Source organism: Oncorhynchus masou, chromosome 2 (genome assembly GCF_036934945.1).
Source record: "Oncorhynchus masou masou isolate Uvic2021 chromosome 2, UVic_Omas_1.1, whole genome shotgun sequence".
Taxonomy (NCBI): Eukaryota; Metazoa; Chordata; class Actinopteri; order Salmoniformes; family Salmonidae; genus Oncorhynchus; species Oncorhynchus masou.
Genome location: NC_088213.1, coordinates 1,823,423 through 1,841,888, shown reverse-complemented (window position 1 = coordinate 1,841,888; position 18,466 = coordinate 1,823,423). Strand labels below are relative to the sequence as shown.

The 18,466-nt window shown below is 46.3% G+C and overlaps 1 protein-coding gene across 1 annotated transcript in view; it reads left to right on the top strand.

Moving 5' to 3' along the window:
• The first annotated feature begins 3,605 nt into the window (after positions 1 to 3,605).
• LOC135552116 (solute carrier organic anion transporter family member 3A1-like) overlaps positions 3,606 to 18,466 on the top strand; it is a 48,806-nt gene continuing 33,945 nt past the window's right edge. Inside the window, exons 1-2 of the mRNA XM_064983536.1 lie at positions 3,606 to 3,681; positions 8,202 to 8,300. Of these exons, the coding sequence (XP_064839608.1) occupies positions 3,606 to 3,681; positions 8,202 to 8,300 (175 nt within the window). The remainder of the gene's footprint in view (positions 3,682 to 8,201; positions 8,301 to 18,466) is intronic.

The window sequence follows — 18,466 nt, the reverse complement described above, 5'->3', positions numbered from 1 at the left end:
ATATGTCCCCAGTCAGTAGTATGATATGGAGATCAGCCATATGTCCCCCAGTATGATGAGATCAGCCATATGTCCCTCAGTCAGTAGTATGATGAGATCAGCCATATGTCCCTCAGTCAGTAGTATGATATGGAGATCAGCCATATGTCCCTCAGTCAGTAGTATGATATGGAGATCAGCCATATATCCCCAGTCAGTAGTATGATATGGAGATCAGCCATATGTCCCCAGTCAGTAGTATGATGAGATCAGCCATATGTCCCTCAGTCAGTAGTATGATGAGATCAGCCATTTGTCCCCCAGTCAGTAGTATGATGAGATCAGCCATATGTCCCTCAGTCAGTAGTATGATGAGATCAGCCATATGTCCCTCAGTCAGTAGTATGATGAGATCAGCCATTTGTCCCCCAGTCAGTAGTATGATGAGATCAGCCATATGTCCCTCAGTCAGTAGTATGATGAGATCAGCCATATGTCCCCCAGTCAGTAGTATGATATGGAGATCAGCCATATGTCCCTCAGTCAGTAGTATGATGAGATCAGCCATATGTCCCTCAGTATGATGAGATCAGCCATATGTCCCTCAGTCAGTAGTATGATGAGATCAGCCATATGTCCCTCAGTCAGTAGTATGATGAGATCAGCCATATGTCCCCCAGTCAGTAGTATGATGAGATCAGCCATATGTCCCCCAGTCAGTAGTATGATGAGATCAGCCATATGTCCCCCAGTCAGTAGTATGATGAGATCAACCATATGTCCCTCAGTCAGTAGTATGATGAGATCAGCCATATGTCCCCCAGTCAGTAGTATGATGAGATCAGCCATATGTCCCCCAGTCAGTAGTATGATGGAGATCAGCCATATGTCCCTCAGTCAGTAGTATGCTGAGATCAGCCATATGTCCCTCAGTCAGTAGTATGATATGGAGATCAGCCATATGTCCCTCAGTCAGTAGTATGATATGGAGATCAGCCATATGTCCCTCAGTCAGTAGTATGATGAGATCAGCCATATGTCCCCCAGTCAGTAGTATGATGAGATCAGCCATATGTCCCTCAGTCAGTAGTATGATGAGATCAGCCATATGTCCCCCAGTCAGTAGTATGATGAGATCAGCCATATGTCCCTCAGTCAGTAGTATGATGAGATCAGCCATATGTCCCCCAGTCAGTAGTATGATGAGATCAGCCATATGTCCCCCAGTCAGTAGTATGATGAGATCAGCCATATGTCCCTCAGTCAGTAGTATGATGAGATCAGCCATATGTCCCTCAGTCAGTAGTATGATGAGATCAGCCATATGTCCCTCAGTCAGTAGTATGATGAGATCAGCCATATGTCCCTCAGTCAGTAGTATGATGAGATCAGCCATATGTCCCCCAGTCAGTAGTATGATGAGATCAGCCATATGTCCCCCAGTCAGTAGTATGATGAGATCAGCCATATGTCCCTCAGTCAGTAGTATGATGAGATCAGCCATATGTCCCCCAGTCAGTAGTATGATGAGATCAGCCATATGTCCCTCAGTCAGTAGTATGATGAGATCAGCCATATGTCCCTCAGTCAGTAGTATGATGAGATCAGCCATATGTCCCCCAGTCAGTAGTATGATGGAGATCAGCCATTTGTCCCCCAGTCAGTAGTATGATGAGATCAGCCATATGTCCCTCAGTCAGTAGTATGATGAGATCAGCCATATGTCCCTCAGTCAGTAGTATGATGAGATCAGCCATATGTCCCTCAGTCAGTAGTATGATGAGATCAGCCATATGTCCCCCAGTCAGTAGTATGATGAGATCAGCCATATGTCCCCCAGTATGATGAGATCAGCCATATGTCCCTCAGTCAGTAGTATGATGAGATCAGCCATATGTCCCTCAGTATGATGAGATCAGCCATATGTCCCTCAGTCAGTAGTATGATGAGATCAGCCATATGTCCCTCAGTCAGTAGTATGATGAGATCAGCCATATGTCCCCCAGTCAGTAGTATGATGGAGATCAGCCATATGTCCCCCAGTCAGTAGTATGATGAGATCAGCCATATGTCCCTCAGTCAGTAGTATGATGAGATCAGCCATATGTCCCCCAGTCAGTAGTATGATGAGATCAACCATATGTCCCCCAGTTAGTAGTATGATGAGATCAGCCATATGTCCCCCAGTCAGTAGTATGATGAGATCAGCCACTGCTACCCAGTCTCTCTCTGTCCTGTACCCAGCCTGTACCCACTGCTACCCAGTCTCTCTCTGTCCTGTACCCAGCCTGTACCCACTGCTACTCAGTCTCTCTCTGTCCTGTACCCAGCCTGTACCCACTGCTACCCAGTCTCTCTCTGTCCTGTACCCAGCCTGTACCCACTGCTTCCCAGTCTCTCTCTGTCCTGTACCCAGCCTGTACCCACTGCTACCCAGTCTCTCTCTGTCCTGTACCCAGCCTGTACCCACTGCTTCCCAGTCTCTCTCTGTCCTGTACCCAGCCTGTACCCACTGCTACCCAGTCTCTCTCTGTCCTGTACCCAGCCTGTACCCACTGCTTCCCAGTCTCTCTCTGTCCTGTACCCAGACTGTACCCACTGCTACCCAGCCTCTCTCTGTCCTGTACCCAACCTGTACCCACTGCTACCCAGTCTCTCTCTGTCCTGTACCCAGACTGTACCCACTGCTACCCAGCCTCTCTCTGTCCTGTACCCAGACTGTACCCACTGCTACCCAGCCCCTCTCTGTCCTGTACCCAGCCTGTACCCACTGCTACCCAGTCTCTCTCTGTCCTGTACCCAGCCTGTACCCACTGCTACTCAGTCTCTCTCTGTCCTGTACCCAGCCTGTACCCACTGCTACTCAGTCTCTCTCTGTCCTGTACCCAGACTGTACCCACTGCTACCCAGCCTCTCTCTGTCCTGTACCCAACCTGTACCCACTGCTACCCAGTCTCTCTCTGTCCTGTACCCAGACTGTACCCACTGCTACCCAGCCTCTCTCTGTCCTGTACCCAGAATGTACCCACTGCTACCCAGCCTCTCTCTGTCCTGTACCCAACCTGTACCCACTGCTACCCAGCCCCTCTCTGTCCTCTACCCAACCTGTACCCACTGCTACCCAGTCTCTCTCTGTCCTGTACCCAGACTGTACCCACTGCTACCCAGCCCCTCTCTGTCCTGTACCCAACCTGTACCCACTGCTACCCAGTCTCTCTCTGTCCTGTACCCAGCCTGTACCCACTGCTACCCAGCCTCTCTCTGTCCTGTACCCAGCCTGTACCCACTGCTACTCAGTCTCTCTCTGTCCTGTACCCAGCCTGTACCCACTGCTACCCAGTCTCTCTCTGTCCTGTACCCAGCCTCTACCCACTGCTACCCAGCCTCTCTCTGTCCTGTTTCCAGCCTGTACACACTGCTACCCAGCCTCTCTCTGTCCTGTTTCCAGCCTGTACACACTGCTACCCAGCCTCTCTCTGTCCTGTACCCAACCTGTACCCACTGCTACCCAGCCGTATCCCTGACTGTATCCCTGACATAAACCGAGCCTGCCTCAAAGACCCTGTTCAAAGGCTCATGTGTTTGTGAGGAGAGAAGAAGAAGTGAGGGTCAGGGGACAGCTGTAAATGGAAGGTTCTGTCAGCTGTACCTGGAAGGTTCTGTCTGCTGGAACTGGAAGGTTCTGTCAGCTGGAACTGGAAGGTATAAAATACAGTATATACATCTGGGATGAGTAGTGCAAGAGCTGTAAACATCATTATTAAAGTGGGGTTAATAAAGTGACTCGTGATCCATCGGTTAGAGTGGCCAATGATTTCATCAGGAGATGTTCTCTAAGGTTCTCCCTGGCTCTCTCATCTTGATGCTGAGCTGTCAGGGATCTGATGACAACAGGACCTGAAGGGTAACTAACTGTAAGTTGTGATGCTGAGCTGTCAGGGATCTGATGTCAACAGGGTCCTGGTCAGAGAGATCCGCAGGGTAGTGGCAACGTGTTAAGGGTCCCGGTCAGAGAGATATGCAGGGTAGTGGCAACGTGTTAAGGGTCCCGGTCAGAGAGATATGCAGGGTAGTGGCAACGTGTTAAGGGTTCCGGTCAGAGAGATATGCAGGGTAGTGGCAACGTGTTAAGGGTCCCGGTCAGAGAGATATGCAGGGTAGTGGCAACGTGTTAAGGGTCCCGGTCAGAGAGATATGCAGGGTAGTGGCAACGTGTTAAGGGTCCCGGTCAGAGAGATATGCAGGGTAGTGGCAACGTGTTAAGGGTCCTGATCAGAGAGATATGCAGGGTAGTGGCAACGTGTTAAGGGTCCTGATCAGAGAGATATGCAGGGTAGTGGCAACGTGTTAAGGGTCCCGGTCAGAGAGATATGCAGGGTAGTGGCAACGTGTTAAGGGTCCCGGTCAGAGAGATATGCAGGGTAGTGGCAACGTGTTAAGGGTCCCGGTCAGAGAGATATGCAGGGTAGTGGCAACGTGTTAAGGGTTCTGGTCAGAGAGATATGCAGGGTAGTGGCAACGTGTTAAGGGTCCTGGTCAGAGAGATATGCAGGGTAGTGGCAACGTGTTAAGGGTCCCGGTCAGAGAGATATGCAGGGTAGTGGCAACGTGTTAAGGGTTCCGGTCAGAGAGATATGCAGGGTAGTGGCAACGTGTTAAGGGTCCCGGTCAGAGAGATATGCAGGGTAGTGGCAACGTGTTAAGGGTTCTGGTCAGAGAGATATGCAGGGTAGTGGCAACGTGTTAAGGGTCCTGGTCAGAGAGATATGCAGGGTAGTGGCAACGTGTTAAGGGTCCCGGTCAGAGAGATATGCAGGGTAGTGGCAATGTGTTAAGGGTCCCGGTCAGAGAGATATGCAGGGTAGTGGCAACGTGTTAAGGGTCCCGGTCAGAGAGATATGCAGGGTAGTGGCAGCGTGTTAAGGGTCCCGGTCAGAGAGATATGCAGGGTAGTGGCAACGTGTTAAGGGTCCCGGTCAGAGAGATATGCAGGGTAGTGGCAACGTGTTAAGGGTCCCGGTCAGAGAGATATGCAGGGTAGTGGCAACGTGTTAAGGGTCCTGATCAGAGAGATATGCAGGGTAGTGGCAACGTGTTAAGGGTCCTGATCAGAGATATGCAGGGTAGTGGCAACGTGTTAAGGGTCCCGGTCAGAGAGATATGCAGGGTAGTGGCAACGTGTTAAGGGTTCTGGTCAGAGAGATATGCAGGGTAGTGGCAACGTGTTAAGGGTCCCGGTCAGAGAGATATGCAGGGTAGTGGCAACGTGTTAAGGGTCCTGATCAGAGAGATATGCAGGGTAGTGGCAACGTGTTAAGGGTCCTGATCAGAGATATGCAGGGTAGTGGCAACGTGTTAAGGGTCCCGGTCAGAGAGATATGCAGGGTAGTGGCAACGTGTTAAGGGTCCCGGTCAGAGAGATATGCAGGGTAGTGGCAACGTGTTAAGTGTTAAGGGTCCCCTGGTCAGAGAGATATGCAGGGTAGTGGCAACGTGTTAAGGGTCCTGGTCAGAGAGATATGCAGGGTAGTGGCAACGTGTTAAGGGTCCCGGTCAGAGAGATATGCAGGGTAGTGGCAACGTGTTAAGGGTCCCGGTCAGAGAGATATGCAGGGTAGTGGCAACGTGTTAAGGGTCCCGGTCAGAGAGATATGCAGGGTGGCAGTGTTAAGCAGAGATATGCGGGTGTTAAGGGTCCCGGTCAGAGAGATATGCAGGGTAGTGGCAACGTGTTAAGGGTCCCGGTCAGAGAGATATGCAGGGTAGTGGCAACGTGTTAAGGGTCCCGGTCAGAGAGATATGCAGGGTAGTGGCAACGTGTTAAGGGTCCTGGTCAGAGAGATATGCAGGGTAGTGGCAACGTGTTAAGGGTCCTGGTCAGAGAGATATGCAGGGTAGTGGCAACGTGTTAAGGGTCCCGGTCAGAGAGATATGCAGGGTAGTGGCAACGTGTTAAGGGTCCCGGTCAGAGAGATATGCAGGGTAGTGGCAACGTGTTAAGGGTCCCGGTCAGAGAGATATGCAGGGTAGTGGCAACGTGTTAAGGGTCCCGGTCAGAGAGATATGCAGGGTAGTGGCAACGTGTTAAGGGTCCCGGTCAGAGAGATATGCAGGGTAGTGGCAACGTGTTAAGGGTCCCGGTCAGAGAGATATGCAGGGTAGTGGCAACGTGTTAAGGGTCCCGGTCAGAGGGATATGCAGGGTAGTGGCAACGTGTTAAGGGTCCCGGTCAGAGAGATATGCAGGGTAGTGGCAACGTGTTAAGGGTCCCGGTCAGAGAGATATGCAGGGTAGTGGCAACGTGTTAAGGGTCCCGGTCAGAGAGATATGCAGGGTAGTGGCAACGTGTTAAGGGTCCCGGTCAGAGAGATATGCAGGGTAGTGGCAACGTGTTAAGGGTCCCGGTCAGAGAGATATGCAGGGTAGTGGCAGCGTGTTAAGGGTCCCGGTCAGAGAGATATGCAGGGTAGTGGCAACGTGTTAAGGGTCCCGGTCAGAGAGATATGCAGGGTAGTGGCAACGTGTTAAGGGTCCTGGTCAGAGAGATATGCAGGGTAGTGGCAACGTGTTAAGGGTCCCGGTCAGAGAGATATGCAGGGTAGTGGCAACGTGTTAAGGGTCCTGATCAGAGAGATATGCAGGGTAGTGGCAACGTGTTAAGGGTCCCGGTCAGAGAGATATGCAGGGTAGTGGCAACGTGTTAATGGTTCTGGTCAGAGAGATCTGCAGGGTAGTGGCAACGTGTTAAGGGTCCCGGTCAGAGAGATATGCAGGGTAGTGGTCAGAGATCGTGTTAAGGGTCCCGGTCAGAGAGATATGCAGGGTAGTGGCAACGTGTTAAGGGTCCCGGTCAGAGAGATATGCAGGGTAGTGGCAACGTGTTAAGGGTCCCGGTCAGAGAGATATGCAGGATAGTGGCAACGTGTTCAAGGCAGGATCCCGGTCAGAGAGATATGCAGGGTAGTGGCAACGTGTTAAGGGTCCCGGTCAGAGAGATATGCAGGGTAGTGGCAACGTGTTAAGGGTTCTGGTCAGAGAGATATGCAGGATAGTGGCAACGTGTTAAGGGTCCCGGTCAGAGAGATATGCAGGGTAGTGGCAACGTGTTAAGGGTCCCGGTCAGAGAGATATGCAGGGTAGTGGCAACGTGTTAAGGGTCCTGGTCAGAGAGATATGCAGGGTAGTGGCAACGTGTTAAGGGTCCCGGTCAGAGAGATATGCAGGGTAGTGGCAACGTGTTAAGGGTCCCGGTCAGAGAGATATGCAGGGTAGTGGCAACGTGTTAAGGGTCCCGGTCAGAGAGATATGCAGGGTAGTGGCAACGTGTTAAGGGTTCTGGTCAGAGAGATATGCAGGGTAGTGGCAACGTGTTAAGGGTCCTGGTCAGAGAGATATGCAGGGTAGTGGCAACGTGTTAAGGGTCCCGGTCAGAGAGATATGCAGGGTAGTGGCAACGTGTTAAGGGTCCCGGTCAGAGAGATATGCAGGGTAGTGGCAACGTGTTAAGGGTCCCGGTCAGAGAGATATGCAGGGTAGTGACAACGTGTTAAGGGTTCTGGTCAGAGAGATATGCAGGGTAGTGGCAACGTGTTAAGGGTTCTGGTCAGAGAGATATGTGCAGAGTACTGCCGCCCTCTTGTGGCTTAGAACTGAAAATATTTATATTTCTTAAAATAACTAACTTTTAAAGATGCTCTGTAGAAATCACTCTGCCATTTCCTGGTTGCTAAAATTCTAATAGTTCATCTATTTTCAGTTCATGTGACAAAACAAGCAGGCCTAGTGTAGAGAATCACTGTACAATCTAAATCGCTGTGATATTCTCCAGAACCAAGAATGTTGTATTTTCATCTGTTTGAAGCTGGTGTCCAAAACCACAAGTAAAAGATACAATAACTACACTTCAGAACAGGAAGCATAGAAATAGAGCACATAGAACAGATCTACCGCTTCTTAGACTTGCTTTCAATGCGAATGACGGATCTATAACTCCCAGTTCTGTGCATTTGGCCGGGTCGCTCCTAAAAGTGACATATTGCAGCATATAGTCGTCCAATTGTATAAAAAGAGGGAAGGTATATTTTTCTGACTTCACTGGAAAGTTATGAAAGGTTACATTTGCCTTCGTATAAATCTGTCTAAACGTGTCCTTAACAATGAGAAGTGTTTTTTTGACGTTGTGGATGTTACTATTAAAGTTTCCTGTCTGTGTTTCTCTTTAGGTATAGTATTTTCCACGCTGGTGTTTGGCCCAGCCTGTGGCTTCATATTAGGATCCTTCTGCACCAAAGTCTATGTGGACGCTGTCTTCATCGACACAAGTCAGTACCTGTTACCTAGTAATATGTCCAGAGTTGGTGTCAATTCTACATCAATTCCAGTCAATTCCAAAAGAAGACCTAATTCCAAATGTTCCCAATTGAAAAAGTGTTGAATAGAATTGGAATAGGAATTTCAGTGTACTTCCTAATATTGACTGGAATTGAAATGGAATAGATCCCAACCCTGACCATATCTTTAATACAGTAATGTGGCATTGTACTGCGATGTCTTGATCATTCGAAGTATATGGAAGTGATCCCTGTGTCAAAACATGTTTAACACACATGCAAGCATAGCCTACTGGGTATCTCTCCCATTCAGACAACAATATGGTACAATATACACTACAACTTCTGGCTGCATTCTCCACCATATGTAGCACTGTGTCTCTTTTCCTTGGTTTCTACTGCTGTGTGACAAAAACAGTGTCATATTTCTTCCCCCTGGAGTCTCTACTGTGTATATATATAATCTCTGTTCCCCCTAGAGTCTCTACTGTATATATATATATAACCTTTGTTCCCTCTGGAGTCTCTACTGTGTATAGATATATATAATCTTTGTTCCCCCTGGAGACTCTGCTGTATATATATATATATATATAATCTTTGTTCCCCCTGGAGACTCTGCTGTATATATATATATATATATATAATCTTTGTTCCCCCTGGAGTCTCCTGTGTATATATATAATCTTTGTTCCCTCTGGAGTCTCTACTGTGTATATATATAATCTTTGTTTACCTCTGGAGTCTCTGCTGTATATATATATATAATCTTTGTTCCCCCTGGAGTCTCTGCTGTATATATATATATAATCTTTGTTCCCCCTGGAGTCTCTACTGTGTATATATATAATCTTTGTTCCCCCTGGAGTCTCTACTGTGTATATATATAATCTTTGTTCCCCCTGGAGTCTCTACTGTGTATATATATAATCTTTGTTCCCCCTGGAGTCTCTACTGTGTATATATATAATCTTTGTTCCCTCTGGAGTCTCTACTGTGTATATATATAATCTTTGTTCCCCCTGGAGTCTCTACTGTGTATATATATAATCTTTATTCCCCCTGGAGTCTCTGCTGTATATATATATAATCTTTGTTCCCCCTGGAGTCTGCTGTGTAATATATAATCATATGTGTGTATATATATAATCATAATCATATAGTAATTTAGCAGACACTCTTATCTAGAGTGACTTACAGTTAGTGCATTCGTTTTAAGATAGCTGGGTGGGACAACCACATATCAGAGGCATAGTAAGTACACTTTTTCTTAATAAAGTAGGGGTGGGAGGGCCAAGAGAACTGAGGTGGCAGAACGGAGTGCTCGGGTTGGGGTGTAGGGTTTGACCATAGCCTGAAGGTAGGGAGGGACAGTTCCTCTTGCTGTTCCGTAGGTAAGCAACAACCAACCAACCATTTTCACAGCAGTGATATGAGCTGTGTGACTTGGTCTATAGAGAGGAGAGGTCCATCCTCATAGCAGTGATAGGAGAGACCATGTGAGGATATGACAGAGCTGAGTGACTTGGTCTATAGAGAGAAGAGGAGAGGTCCATCCTCATAGCAGTGATAGGAGAGACCATGTGAGGATATGACAGAGCTGAGTGACTTGGTCTATAGAGAGAAGAGGGAGAGGTCCATCCTCATAGCAGTGATAGGAGGGACCATGTGAGGATATGACAGAGCTGAGTGACTTGGTCTATAGAGAGAAGAGGAGAGGTCCATCCTCATAGCAGTGATAGGAGAGACCATGTGAGGATATGACAGAGCTGAGTGACTTGGTCTATAGAGAGAAGAGGAGAGGTCCATCCTCATAGCAGTGATAGGAGAGACCATGTGAGGATATGACAGAGCTGAGTGACTTGGTCTATAGAGAGAAGAGGAGAGGTCCATCCTCATAGCAGTGATAGGAGAGACCATGTGAGGATATGACAGAGCTGAGTGACTTGGTCTATAGAGAGAAGAGGAGAGGTCCATCCTCATAGCAGTGATAGGAGAGACCATGTGAGGATATGACAGAGCTGAGTGACTTGGTCTATAGAGAGAAGAGGGAGAGGTCCATCCTCATAGCAGTGATAGGAGGGACCATGTGAGGATATGACAGAGCTGAGTGACTTGGTCTATAGAGAGAAGAGGGAGAGGTCCATCCTCATAGCAGTGATAGGAGAGACCATGTGAGGATATGACCAGTGACTTGGTCTATAGAGAGAAGAGGAGAGGGCCTAGAACCGAGCCCTGGGGGACACTAGTAGTGAGAGTACGTGGTGCAGACATAGATCCTCTCCACGTCACCTGGTAGGAATGTAGAGGATCCACGTCACCTGGTAGGAGCGTAGAGAGGGTCCACGTCACCTGGTAGGAGTGTAGAGAGGGTCCACGTCACCTGGTAGGAACGTAGAGAGGATCCACGTCACCTGGTAGGAGCGTAGAGAGGATCCACGTCACCTGGTAGGAGCTTAGAGAGGATCCACATCACCTGGTAGGAACGTAGAGAGGATCCACGTCACCTGGTAGGAACGTAGAGAGGATCCACGTCACCTGGTAGGAGCTTAGAGAGGATCCACGTCACCTGGTAGGAATGTAGAGAGGATCCACGTCACCTGGTAGGAGCGTAAAGAGGGTCCATGTCACCTGGTAGGAGCGTAGAGAGGGTCCATGTCACTTGGTAGGAGCGTAGAGAGGATCCACATCACCTGGTAGGAGCGTAGAGAGGATCCACGTCACCTGGTAGGAGCGTAGAGAGGATCCACGTCACCTGGTAGGAACGTAGAGAGGATCCACGTCAACTGGTAGGAACGTAGAGAGGATCCACGTCACCTGGTAGGAACGTAGAGAGGATCCACGTCACCTGGTAGGACCGTAGAGAGGATCCACGTCACCTGGTAGAAGCTTAGAGAGGATCCACGTCACCTGGTAGGAACGTAGAGAGGATCCACGTCACCTGGTAGGAGTGTAGAGAGGATCCACGTCACCTGGTAGGAGCGTAGAGAGGATCCACGTCACCTGGTAGGAGCGTAGAGAGGATCCACGTCACCTGGTAGAACCGTAGAGAGGATCCACGTCACCTGGTAGGAGCGTAGAGAGGATCCACGTCACCTGGTAGGAGCGTAGAGAGGATCCACGTCACCTGGTAGGAGCGTAGAAAGGATCCACGTCACCTGGTAGGAGCGTAGAGAGGAACCACGTCAACTGGTAAGAGTGTACCAGTGTTCCCCCTGGTATCCCTACTATGTTAAATGTGTTCCCCCTGGTATCCCTACTGTGTTATATGTGTTCCCCCTGGTATCCCAACAGTGTTATATGTGTTCCCCCTGGTATCCCAACTGTGTTATATGTGTTCCCCCTGGTAACCCTATTGTGTTATATGTGTTCCCCCTGGTATTCCTACTGTGGTATATGTGTTCCCCCTGGTATCCCTACTGTGTTATATACCCCGCTGGTATCCCTACTGTGTTATATGACCCCCCCTGGTATCCCTACTGTGTTTTATGCCCCCCCTGGTATCCCTACTGTGTTATATGTGTTTAACCTGGTATCCTGACTGTGTTATATGTGTTTAACCTGGTATCCTGACTGTGTTATATGTGTTTAACCTGGTATCCTGACTGTGTTATATGTGTTTAACCTGGTATCCTGACTGTGTTATATGTGTTCCCCCTGGTATCCCTACTGTGTTATATGTCACCCCTCCTGGTATCCCTACTGTGTTATATGACCCCCCCTGGTATCCCTACTGTGTTATATGTGTCCCCCCCTGGTATCCCTACTGTGTTATATGTCCCTCCCCTGGTATCCCTACTGTGTTATATGTCCCCCCTGGTATCCCTGCTCTGGTATATGCCCCCCCCCCGGTATCCCTACTGTGTTATATGTGTTCCCCCTGGTATCCCAACAGTGTTATATGTGTTCCCCCTGGTATCCCAACTGTGTTATATGTGTTCCCTCTGGTATCCCAACTGTGTTATATGTGTTCCCCCTGGTAACCCTATTGTGTTATATGTGTTCCCCCTGGTATTCCTACTGTGGTATATGTGTTCCCCCTGGTATCCCTACTGTGTTATATACCCCGCTGGTATCCCTACTGTGTTATATGACCCCCCCCTGGTATCCCTACTGTGTTTTATGCCCCCCCTGGTATCCCTACTGTGTTATATGTGTTTAACCTGGTATCCTGACTGTGTTATATGTGTTTAACCTGGTATCCTGACTGTGTTATATGTGTTTAACCTGGTATCCCAACTGTGTTATATGCCCCCCCCCCCTGGTATCCCTACTGTGTTATATGTCACCCCCCCTGGTATCCCTACTGTGTTATATGTCACCCCCCCTGGTATCCCTACTGTGTTTTATGCCCCCCCCTGGTATCCCTACTGTGTTATATGTCACCCCCTGGTATCCCTACTGTGTTATATGTCCCCCTGGTATCCCTACTGTGTTATATGTCCCCCCTGGTATCCCTACTGTGTTATATGTGTTCCCCCCTGGTATCCCTACTGTGTTATATGTGTTCCCCCTGGTATCCCTACTGTGTTATATGTGTTCCCCCCTGGTATCCCTACTGTGTTATATGTCCCCCCCTGGTATCCCTACTGTGTTATATGTGTTCCCCCTGGTATCCCTACTGTGTTATATGTGTTCCCCCCTGGTATCCCTACTGTGTTATATGTGTTCCCCCTGGTATCCCTACTGTGTTATATGTCCCCCCCCTGGTATCCCTACTGTGTTATATGTGTTCCCCCCTGGTATCCCTACTGTGTTATATGTCCCCCCCCTGGTATCCCTACTGTGTTATATGTGTCCCCCCCTGGAATCCCTACTGTGTTATATGTGTTCCCCCTGGTATCCCTACTGTGTTATATGTTACCCCCCCTGGTATCCCTACTGTGTTATATGTGTTCCCCCCGGTATCCCTACTGTGTTATATGCCCCCCCTGGTATCCCTACTGTGTTATATGTGTTCCCCCGGTATCCCTACTGTGTTATATGTCCCCCCTGGTATCCCTACTGTGTTAGATGTGTTCCCCCTAGTATCCCTACTGTGTTATATGCCCCCTCCCCCCTGGTAACCCTACTGTGTTATATGCCCCCCCCTGGTATCCGTGTTTAACCTGGTATCCTGACCGTGTTATATTAACCTGGTATCCTGACTGTGTTATATGTGTTTAACCTGGTATCCTGACTGTGTTATATTAACCTGGTATCCTGACTGTGTTATATTAACCTGGTATCCTGACTGTGTTATATGTGTTTAACCTGGTATCCTGACTGTGTTATATTAACCTGGTATCCTGACTGTGTTATATGTGTTTAACCTGGTATCCCTACTGTGTTATATGTGTTTAACCTTGTATCCTGACTGTGTTATATGTGTTTAACCTGGTATCCTGACCATGTTATATGTGTTTAACCTGGTATCCAGACTGTGTTATATGTGTTTAACCTGGTATCCCGACCGTGTTATATGTGTTTAACCTGGTATCCTGACTGTGTTATATTAACCTGGTATCCTGACTGTGTTATATGTGTTTAACCTGGTATCCTGACTGTGTTATATGTGTTTAACCTGGTATCCTGACTGTGTTATATGTGTTTAACCTGGTATCCCGACTGTGTTATATGTGTTCCCCCCGGTATCCCTACTGTGTTATATGCCCCCCCCCCTGGTATCCCTACTGTGTTATATGTGTTCCCCCCGGTATCCCTACTGTGTTATATGTCCCCCCCTGGTATCCCTACTGTGTTATAGGTCCCCCCCTGGTATCCCTACTGTGTTAGATGTGTTCCCCCTAGTATCCCTACTGTGTTATATGCCCCCTCCCCCCCTGGTAACCCTACTGTGTTATATGCCCCCCCCCCTGGTATCCGTGTTTAACCTGGTATCCTGACCGTGTTATATTAACCTGGTATCCTGACTGTGTTATATGTGTTTAACCTGGTATCCTGACTGTGTTATATGTGTTTAACCTGGTATCCTGACCGTGTTATATTAACCTGGTATCCTGACTGTGTTATATGTGTTTAACCTGGTATCCTGACCGTGTTATATTAACCTGGTATCCTGACTGTGTTATATGTGTTTAACCTGGTATCCTGACTGTGTTATATGTGTTTAACCTGGTATCCTGACTGTGTTATATTAACCTGGTATCCTGACTGTGTTATATGTGTTTAACCTGGTATCCTGACCGTGTTATATTAACCTGGTATCCTGACTGTGTTATATGTGTTTAACCTGGTATCCTGACTGTGCTATGTGTTTAACCTGGTATCCTGACCGTGTTATATTAACCTGGTATCCTGACTGTGTTATATGTGTTTAACCTGGTATCCTGACTGTGTTATATGTGTTTAACCTGGTATCCTGACTGTGTTATATGTGTTTAACCTGGTTTCCTGACTGTGTTATATTAACCTGGTATCCTGACTGTGTTATATGTGTTTAACCTGGTATCCTGACTGTGTTATATGTGTTTAACCTGGTATCCTGACTGTGTTATATGTGTTTAACCTGGTATCCTGACCGTGTTATATGTGTTTAACCTGGTATCCTGACCGTGTTATATGTGTTTAACCTGGTATCCTGACCGTGTTATATGTGTTTAACCTGGTATCCTGACCGTGTTATATGTGTTTAACCTGGTATCCTGACCGTGTTATATGTGTTTAACCTGGTATCCTAACCGTGTTATATGTGTTTAACCTGGTATCCTGACTGTGTTATATGTGTTTTACCTGGTATCCTGACTGTGTTATGTGTTTAACCTGGTATCCTGACCATGTTAAATGTGTTTTACCTGGTATCCTGACTGTGTTATGTGTTTAACCTGGTATCCTGACTGTGTTATATGTGTTCCCCCCTGGTGTCCTGACTGTGTTATATGTGTTTAACCTGGTATCCTGACTGTGTTATATTAACCTGGTATCCTGACTGTGTTATATGTGTTTAACCTGGTATCCTGACTGTGTTAAATGTGTTTAACCTGGTATCCCTACTGTGTTATATGTGTTTAACCTTGTATCCTGACTGTGTTATATTAACCTGGTATCCTGACTGTGTTATATGTGTTTAACCTGGTATCCTGACCGTGTTATATGTGTTTAACCTGGTATCCTGACCGTGTTATATGTGTTTAACCTGGTATCCTGACCGTGTTATATGTGTTTAACCTGGTATCCTGACTGTGTTATATGTGTTTAACCTGGTATCCTGACTGTGTTATATGTGTTTAACCTGGTATCCTGACCGTGTTATATGTGTTTAACCTGGTATCCTGACTGTGTTATATGTGTTTAACCTGGTATCCTGACCGTGTTATATGTGTTTAACCTGGTATCCCTACTGTGTTATATGTGTTTAACCTGGTATCCCTACTGTGTTATATGTGTTTAACCTGGTATCCTGACTGTGTTATATGTGTTTAACCTGGTATCCTGACTGTGTTATATGTGTTTAACCTGGTATCCTGACCGTGTTATATTAACCTGGTATCCTGACTGTGTTATATGTGTTTAACCTGGTATCCTGACCGTGTTATATTAACCTGGTATCCTGACTGTGTTATATGTGTTTAACCTGGTATCCTGACTGTGTTATATGTGTTTAACCTGGTATCCTGACTGTGTTATATTAACCTGGTATCCTGACTGTGTTATATGTGTTTAACCTGGTATCCTGACCGTGTTATATTAACCTGGTATCCTGACTGTGTTATATGTGTTTAACCTGGTATCCTGACTGTGTTATATGTGTTTAACCTGGTATCCTGACTGTGTTATATGTGTTTAACCTGGTATCCTGACCGTGTTATATGTGTTTAACCTGGTATCCTGACCGTGTTATATGTGTTTAACCTGGTATCCTGACCGTGTTATATGTGTTTAACCTGGTATCCCTACTGTGTTATATGTGTTTAACCTGGTATCCTGACCATGTTATATGTGTTTAACCTGGTATCCTGACTGTGTTATGTGTTTAACCTGGTATCCTGACCATGTTATATGTGTTTTACCTGGTATCCTGACTGTGTTATGTGTTTAACCTGGTATCCTGACTGTGTTATATGTGTTCCCCCCTGGTGTCCTGACTGTGTTATATGTGTTTAACCTGGTATCCTGACTGTGTTATATTAACCTGGTATCCTGACTGTGTTATATGTGTTTAACCTGGTATCCTGACTGTGTTAAATGTGTTTAACCTGGTATCCCTACTGTGTTATATGTGTTTAACCTTGTATCCTGACTGTGTTATATTAACCTGGTATCCTGACCATGTTATATGTGTTTAACCTGGTATCCCTACTGTGTTATATGTGTTTAACCTGGTATTCTGACTGTGTTATATGTGTTTAACCTGGTATCCTGACTGTGTTATATTAACCTGGTATCCTGACCATGTTATATGTGTTTAACCTGGTATCCTGACCGTGTTATATGTGTTTAACCTGGTATCCCTACTGTGTTATATGTGTTTAACCTGGTATCCTGACCGTGTTATATGTGTTTAACCTGGTATCCCTACTGTGTTATATGTGTTTAACCTGGTATCCTGACCGTGTTATATGTGTTTAACCTGGTATCCTGACTGTGTTATATGTGTTTAACCTGGTATCCTGACTGTGTTATATGTGTTTAACCTGGTATCCTGACTGTGTTATATGTGTTTAACCTGGTATCCTGACTGTGTTATATGTGTTTAACCTGGTATCCCTACTGTGTTATATGTGTTTAACCTGGTATCCTGACTGTGTTATATGTGTTTAACCTGGTATCCTGACTGTGTTATATGTGTTTAACCTGGTATCCTGACTGTGTTATATGTGTTTAACCTGGTATCCTGACTGTGTTATATGTGTTTAACCTGGTATCCTGACTGTGTTATATGTGTTTAACCTGGTATCCTGACTGTGTTATATGTGTTTAACCTGGTATCCTGACTGTGTTATATGTGTTTAACCTGGTATCCTGACTGTGTTATATGTGTTTAACCTGGTATCCTGACTGTGTTATATGTGTTTAACCTGGTATCCTGACCGTGTTATATGTGTTTAACCTGGTATCCTGACTGTGTTATATGTGTTTAACCTGGTATCCTGACCGTGTTATATTAACCTGGTATCCTGACTGTGTTATATGTGTTTAACCTGGTATCCTGACTGTGTTATATGTGTTTAACCTGGTATCCTGACCGTGTTATATTAACCTGGTATCCTGACTGTGTTATATGTGTTTAACCTGGTATCCTGACCGTGTTATATTAACCTGGTATCCTGACTGTGTTATATGTGTTTAACCTGGTATCCTGACTGTGTTATATGTGTTTAACCTGGTATCCTGACTGTGTTATATTAACCTGGTATCCTGACTGTGTTATATGTGTTTAACCTGGTATCCTGACCGTGTTATATTAACCTGGTATCCTGACTGTGTTATATGTGTTTAACCTGGTATCCTGACTGTGCTATGTGTTTAACCTGGTATCCTGACCGTGTTATATTAACCTGGTATCCTGACTGTGTTATATGTGTTTAACCTGGTATCCTGACTGTGTTATATGTGTTTAACCTGGTATCCTGACTGTGTTATATGTGTTTAACCTGGTTTCCTGACTGTGTTATATTAACCTGGTATCCTGACTGTGTTATATGTGTTTAACCTGGTATCCTGACTGTGTTATATGTGTTTAACCTGGTATCCTGACTGTGTTATATGTGTTTAACCTGGTATCCTGACCGTGTTATATGTGTTTAACCTGGTATCCTGACCGTGTTATATGTGTTTAACCTGGTATCCTGACCGTGTTATATGTGTTTAACCTGGTATCCTGACCGTGTTATATGTGTTTAACCTGGTATCCTGACCGTGTTATATGTGTTTAACCTGGTATCCTAACCGTGTTATATGTGTTTAACCTGGTATCCTGACTGTGTTATATGTGTTTTACCTGGTATCCTGACTGTGTTATGTGTTTAACCTGGTATCCTGACCATGTTAAATGTGTTTTACCTGGTATCCTGACTGTTATGTGTTTAACCTGGTATCCTGACTGTGTTATATGTGTTCCCCCCTGGTGTCCTGACTGTGTTATATGTGTTTAACCTGGTATCATGACTGTGTTATATTAACCTGGTATCCTGACTGTGTTATATGTGTTTAACCTG